General features: G+C 46.6%; 1 protein-coding gene across 1 annotated transcript in view; it reads right to left on the reverse strand.

Annotated features, from left to right (window-relative positions):
* The window catches only part of EMH_0005260 (DnaJ domain-containing protein, putative), a gene marked incomplete at both ends in the record, with an annotated part of 6,664 nt that extends 629 nt beyond the window's left edge, over positions 1–6,035 (reverse strand). Inside the window, 13 exons of the mRNA XM_013497100.1 lie at positions 136–519; positions 774–961; positions 1,324–1,519; positions 1,695–2,152; positions 2,490–2,580; positions 2,781–2,826; positions 3,024–3,117; positions 3,285–3,342; positions 3,632–3,887; positions 4,381–4,534; positions 4,733–4,877; positions 5,206–5,299; positions 5,764–6,035. Coding sequence (XP_013352554.1) covers positions 136–519; positions 774–961; positions 1,324–1,519; positions 1,695–2,152; positions 2,490–2,580; positions 2,781–2,826; positions 3,024–3,117; positions 3,285–3,342; positions 3,632–3,887; positions 4,381–4,534; positions 4,733–4,877; positions 5,206–5,299; positions 5,764–6,035 — 2,436 coding nt within the window. The remainder of the gene's footprint in view (positions 1–135; positions 520–773; positions 962–1,323; positions 1,520–1,694; positions 2,153–2,489; positions 2,581–2,780; positions 2,827–3,023; positions 3,118–3,284; positions 3,343–3,631; positions 3,888–4,380; positions 4,535–4,732; positions 4,878–5,205; positions 5,300–5,763) is intronic.
* Positions 6,036–7,057: the final 1,022 nt, after the last annotated feature.

Genomic DNA, 7,057 nt, shown 5'->3' on the forward strand with positions numbered 1-7,057 from the left:
ATATATATATATATATATATATATATATATATATATATATATATATATATATATATATATATATATCCCAAGGAAAGCGAGTAGCTGGTGTAAACTATCACGGCAACCGGGGCGCAGAGTGAGTTTGGTGCTAACCTGAATCCACAGACTCCCCGCCTGGAAGAAGGACCACCAAGGCTTCTGTTCACTGGCTAGACATCTTTTTGCGAACTCTTGCCCTGCGCAGTATTCTGGTAATTCAGAAAAGGAGATCTTAGCGTCCTCGTCTTCGTCTGTAGCGTTCTGCAGTTCATCAAGAATCTGATAAATACGAGAATACAGAGCTTCAGCCCCCTCGCCAGAGGCACCCGCCTCCCCCACATACAAAGCAGGCACAGGTGCTACGCGGGACCCTTCCAAATCAAGTAAGAAAATTGGTGCATCCTCCAGCTCTTCATTCATCAATCTTTTGAATTGCGAGTCCTTGGGCAGACCCGGCAGAGATGGCACCGCGAACGGTCGCCCTACAGACACGCGTACCTGAAGCAGAAAAAACACATTCCTCTCCATGCATAGACATGCATCAACTTATATGTAATTTATACATATATATACATATATATATGTGGGATTCTTGGGTTTATCGCTTTCCGATCGTTTCATTATGTTGGTAGTTAACAGCTCATGAAAGGTTCAACAATTCATGTGCTGGCGGCATGCTCTGTTGATCTGCTGTTCGTTTGCCTTGAGAAATGTGAACCTAGCGTGAATGAATCCGTGGTAATATTACGCACGAGTTGCACGTGAATGATCTCCTCTTCAATATCATCTGGCTGCTCAATATGCAGGTCATCGGGCTCTTTCGTTGAGAAAGTTGAATCTCCAGACTCGCTATCCCCCCTCTGAGGATTTGACTTGTCGTGGTCTCGTGCTTTCTGCACCGCCCGCTCCCAGACGGCTTCCAGGTTTTTCCGTGGGTTATCTGAGTCACCAAATGACGAACAATGCATCATTCACAGCAACCATAAGATGAAATAAATCAAGACGCTACGAGCGCTGCATACTTTTGCTCTTTTAGAAATTTGGAGAGCCGTCAGGAAACGCCGACGTCAACTGCACTGTCAAGCATGGTGCATCAAGAGCTGCTGATTCGCGCAACGATGAAGTGCTAAGAGCGCGAGAAATTCAAGAACCCCCCTATGAACTCGATATATCTATGTACATGCATCTGCAAATATATTTGGATATGCATGTATGCATGTATATATATATATATATATATATGTATATATATATATATATATATATATATATATATATATATATATATATATATATATATACCCGCAAGATACTTCTGTTTGGAAGCCTGGAGCAGCTGCCTAATCCTCGCCAAGTCGAGCGTCTTGTGCGTTTTCTTCGTCTGTGCATCGGTCTTTCCCTCCTCTGGTTCAACAGCTACGAGGCAAAACACCCGTCTTTGCAGCGATCCCTTGCAGAGCGATGAGCTATTTTGCTGATAAAGGAAAGGTTCAACGTTCTGCAGCACGTCCAAAGAAGACACCCATGTAGCGAGATCGTGAAAGCGCAAACCCTAAGTCTTCCTACACCCTAAACATAAACCCTAAACCCTCGACCCAAAGTTCAGTTCAGAAACAATAAATGCACAAGTGCAGAGGATGCATCAAGAGAACAACTGCTTCCCCTTGGCGTACCGCCTTGAACCTCTCGAGAGCCAGAGAAAGAGCAGTAGACGGGTTGAGGAGTTTCGAGCGAGCAGTTTGCAGCGTTGCTTGCATGCGGCTGACGCCTCTGCCTTCGTCTACGAAAAGTAAAGCGTTTGAGTTTGTGGCGAAATCATTCTCTCGGAGTTCTTCTGAGTGCAGCGGCAGCCGCAGCGCCTTTGCTGTTGCGCTGTCGGCAGACAGTTGGGGGACCCAGGTTGGGGGGTTCTTAAGAACTGCGAGTAGCTCTTCCTTTTCCTTCGTCAACACAGAGCGCGTGTTTGAAACGAAACAGAAGTTAAACAGGTGCTTGTTCGAGAAAGCTGCGTGCTTCACCAAAAGCGAAGGCTTGCTGGCAGAGGCTGCCGAAGGCACAATTACAACTTTGTACTGCGCAGCCAAAGGCTGAGAAGAAGACGAAGACGCCAGCCACGACTTCAACTCCCGAGCTGAAACAACAAATACGCATTGCAGTATAGACAAATGCAATAGAGAATTCACAAACAACCAACAAGCGAGAGTCACGGAGACTCTCTTATATCTTGTTGCCTCTGAGAGCAATTACAAATACCAGATCAACCCCGTGCAATCATTGAGCTGCAGACGGTATATCTGTGCAAGTGTAGACGTTCACAGCCCAAAACAAGGCTTGCGTTGCTACCTAATACGCCGAAAAGCTAATGTGTTACTACATTTTTAGTTTATAATAAGAAGCGAGGGCGATGCACTGCACTGGCTAGAAATCTTCACTAAGGTTTCTGCATAATCGTGGGTTTTTGTTCTGACCGCTCTCAACAATATCAAGAGTCGTAGGGAACGCGTCGGCGATGAACCGGTTCAGAGAATCCACAGAAGGCCGTGAGAGACTTGGATATTGCTGCGCATTACAACGCATGCAAAATAACCCCATTCGTGCTTGCATGCCCCTGTGCCTCCTCAGTTGTGTTTTTCCTAGCTAACTAGCTAGCTAGCTAGCTGCCTGGCACGCCACTGGACAAACTGCCCTTGCAATGGCAAACTCTAGCTGCAAAAGCATGAAACTATTGGTTGAAATGGAACCCAAACCTCGCCACGTACTTCCGGGTGCATGCCGGCAGTCAGCAGCAGAATTGCTGGGAAGATCCTGAGGACGTTGGAGCAGCAAACGAAAGGAAAGTCGACGAGATAATTGGCGTTTAGTATTCTAAATACATATTCTATATGCCTGTTGTTTCGAAAGAAGGGTGGCTGTTCTCTATTGTCGTTGTGCTGCCGGGATCTATGGCTAAATGGGAGAGGCACAGAAACCTGAAAGGGGGGAAGAAGGTGTTAGCTGCGCACTTCACATTGATGGGCAGTTTCTTCAGCGCATCCTTGCCGCTCCTCCCGCGAATGGTAATAACTCCAAACTTTACGTACTTTCCCAATGCTCGTGCTGATACAAACAAGCAGAAATAAGAACACAACAACAATGCCGCTGCTGTATACCGTCAGCAACGATGCAAGAGGAGCTGCCAGCAATACACAATACTGCATCAGGAAACCTTCAAGCGCGAGCAACACCAGTTCATATGAAACAGGGAAAGCAGTGGCTGCACGCACATGACTCCTGCCACATCTCGTACACCGACTGGCTCCAATCGTCTTTGTCCTGGTGAACCTGAACAACCAGATAAACAGCAGACACCACATGTTGAGATTTATGCTGTACTTGTCGGGACCGGCTCTTTAGCCATTCTCCTAAGCTGCAACAAAATGCAGAAAAATGTTGAAAACTCTGCACGTGCAAAGAGTCACTGAAGAAATCGGTGTGAAGCAAGTCAAGTACAACCACGAATGTGTTGCTTTTACTGCAGTCGGATGCGCATATATATATATATATATATATATATATATATATATATATATATATATATATATATATATATATATATAAAGGTGCAGCTTACCATGATGGACCAAACGTTCTTTGTGTCTGCTGTTGGGGGAAAGACATCATTGGGACCCAAACTCGAGAAGTCGACGATCCCCTGAGATGTAATTTTTAAATTTGTGAATTCTTCGCCTTGTGATCCCTCGCCTCCTCCATCTTCATCATCGACATTTGACTTTTTCTGTTTTCTCATCAGATATTCATAAGCTGCTGCTATCTCGTGAAACCGTTGCTGGCAGCTCGCACCGCAGTTTGGGTACCGGTCAGGATGCCTGCATACACAACATAGACCCTACATCCTAAACCATAAACCACAAACCCTAAACCCTAAACCCTAAACCCTACACTAAAGCCCTACCGACGATTCAAACTACGACTAAAGAGTGCATCCGCCACGACCGGAAGTTTCCGTTCTTTTCTTTTGTCTCTTTCTCTGCCTCAGCGAATTATAATATTCCTCCTTTGGTGTAAAGGCGTGAAGAACCAAATGACTACTACTACTACTGCTGCTACTCAGTATTTACTACTTACTATGCTTACAACTTACAGCATACCTTAGTTAGTGCTTAGTACAAACTACTCGCCGGTAACTACTATGTATGGACTACGAACTACTACTACTGCAACTGCTCTTGCTACTACGGCTAGTACATCTGCTACTTGCCAATACTACTACTACAAATACTAACAAGTACTAATACTTCGAGTACTACTACTAGCAGTGCTACTAACTCCTAACTACTACAACAACTACTACTGACTCACCACCTGACAGACAACGTCCTGTATGATCTTCTTATGTCGCTTTCCGAGGCCCCGTCCTCGAGGCCGAGGACACTCAAGTGCTGCAGCCTCTGCTCCCCACTGACATCACCGTCCATTCCGTAGTACTCCTCTAGCGCCTTCAGTACAAAGATGCCTAGGAAGTCAGTCAAAGCAGAGAGGGTTAATTATTTATTAAACTGATCAATTTCACCAATTAATTTTATGAATTTATGAAATTTATTTCGTAAATGTTACGCGGCGTCCTACAAGGTGCCGCCTTCAGCCAACACCAGCGAAGAAGAAAATGCACTAGAGGTGCCTATACACCAAGCAATGTGCACCGCAGCCTTACCCACGATTCCAACTATAACTAGAGAGTACATCAGCCAAGACCGAAAGTCTCCGCCTGTGAAGAAGTGCAGCAATCGAGAGAAAGGAGAGCCCTTCGTCGCCTTCTTCTGCTTGCCGTGGCTATCCCTGTTACTCCTGTTGCGATCCTGCAGCAGCAGATAACGATAGCAGCAACAACATACGCAGCACCAGATGCAATTCACTGCATTTCAAACTCCGTGAAGTGTTGCAGCGGCCTTCACTCCCTAAGGGGCCCCCTAACGCCAATGCCTGGGGGCCCCTAAGAAACTTTCCATGTGTCTGTTGTTGCACAGTATCTATCGTTGCTCGCGCCGCTGCACTCTGCCCCCGCAAGCGAATTTGCCAGTATTTTCTTGTAAATGTGTTGCCAAATACAACAATATTAAATACGGAGTGCATCGATGGAAAATCGCCGGAGAAGCAAAACCCCAACAGCGCGATCATCACCCGCACCTGCTGCTCTCTTTTTGCTTTCTTCTTTTCCTTCTCCTTCCGTACTCGGTCCTGTTCAACTGCTGCATTCAACAGGGGGGCACCAGACCCCGACCTGCAACAACCGAAGCAAATGCAGAAAATGCACAAGATGCAGGACGAAGCGCTTGATGAATCAAACAGCATATAATGCAATAAACAACAATAAGAGCACAATACTACCTAAGTATGCATCATATAAGGAATATACGCGTTCAAATACCCCCCGATCGAGCCGGGGACCCCTTCAGGCCATCCTGGGGGAATGGGGCCCCTTGCGGAGTGGAGGTTTCCACCGCACGCAGAGGAAAGTTTGTGCTGGAGCTGATGCTGCTGCTGCTACTGTCGTGTGCTGCTGCGTTTGTATCCCTAAGCTTGCTTCGTGTGTAGCAGTATTTGCATTAACAGCGAGATGCTTAGATACAAGCACCGCGCTTCTCTTAAGTGCACACTACAGGGTCTATTGTAGGGGTTTTCTCATTTAACATTAAAGAGGCAGCAAACACTGCAACTGCTGCAAAGACTTCAACGACCGCTCACCAAGTTTGTGCATCTTCAGCATCAGACATATCGAGAGTTGCAGCTTTAGAGAATACACTCTTCATGTTCTGCCCCTTCTCGTTCTTTCGTGCATTTTTGCCGATGTTGCTGTGAGTCTTACGAGGCGACATGGGCTCCTCAGCCCCTGAGACAGAGTCTGAAGCTGTTGCTTGCTGCTCATGCTGCTGGTGGTGTTGGTGTTGCTGTCGCTGGTGATATGTTGACTCGCCAGCACCCCCTCCTGTCTTACGTTTGCGCTGATGCGCAGTCATTTGCAGCGTATTCTTCTCCTTGCACAGATGTCGTCGCGGCAGCAGGCAGCTGACGCAGCAGCTCACAGCACCGGTCGAGCCTCGTGTTGAGGCCCTTCTGAGGGCTCTGACTTTGTCGTCTGTTATGAGCGGAATAAGGAATTGTTGTGTTTTTTCGTTCTGTTGTCGCTTTAAAGACAGGCGAGAAACAGTAAGGAGTAAACCCGAGACAGATTCAATCCACCGAGAGCGTCGGCGGCATGAGGGAGGCGGCAGGGGGCTGGCTGGCGACACTCACCTACAAGAAAGCGCGGAGTTGAATGTATAAAAAGCGACAGAAGAATTAGAAAAGTTATAAGGAGTGATATTATTATTAGCCAGTAGAGTCTAATGAAAGAAGGGTGAGAACGGGCTCGCCGACGATGCAGAAAGGGCAGAGGAGAAGCGGTTCAAACGATGCGGGTTTCGGTGGGCATAGTCAAAAGAGAAAACGAAATATCCTCGTGTATGCAAAAGTAATGATTGCAGCGACTCGTATTGTTATATGCTGCAGCTGAAGTGCTAATACACCTGGTGGTGTTCTGCTGTTCAAGAGCAACACAACAACAGTTTATTAGCAGGGGTGCAACAAGGGCTGCAGCTGCTCTCTGCGGAGACGACACCTCACGCGGTAACCTCTGCTACCGAAATTCAGAATATATCTTTATTTATTTCTTCGTTGAATTCCCATGACATTGACTGTTGAGTTTTAATCATTCATCGCCCACCGGAGGAAGTTGGGCCCCAGACACTGGGAGTTCATTACTCTGGGGGGCTACTCTCCTGTGTCTCACTGCAGCACAAAAATAAGTTAATCAAACGATAAATAGCTGGATTATCCTGCATTTGCGTTTTCTTCAATTGCTGCTCTCCTTTCTAGGTCCCCCGTTCCGTGTTTGTAGCACGGAGGGCTACCAACAGTCCTGCTATTGAGAGCGAGGCATCGCAGGTGTTGTTGCAGCCGCTTGCAGCAAAAGCAGAGAAATAAACCTGCAAAGCATCAC

This window comes from Eimeria mitis, genomic scaffold (assembly GCF_000499745.2).
Source record: "Eimeria mitis Houghton genomic scaffold, Emh_scaff247, whole genome shotgun sequence".
NCBI classification, from domain to species: Eukaryota; Apicomplexa; class Conoidasida; order Eucoccidiorida; family Eimeriidae; genus Eimeria; species Eimeria mitis.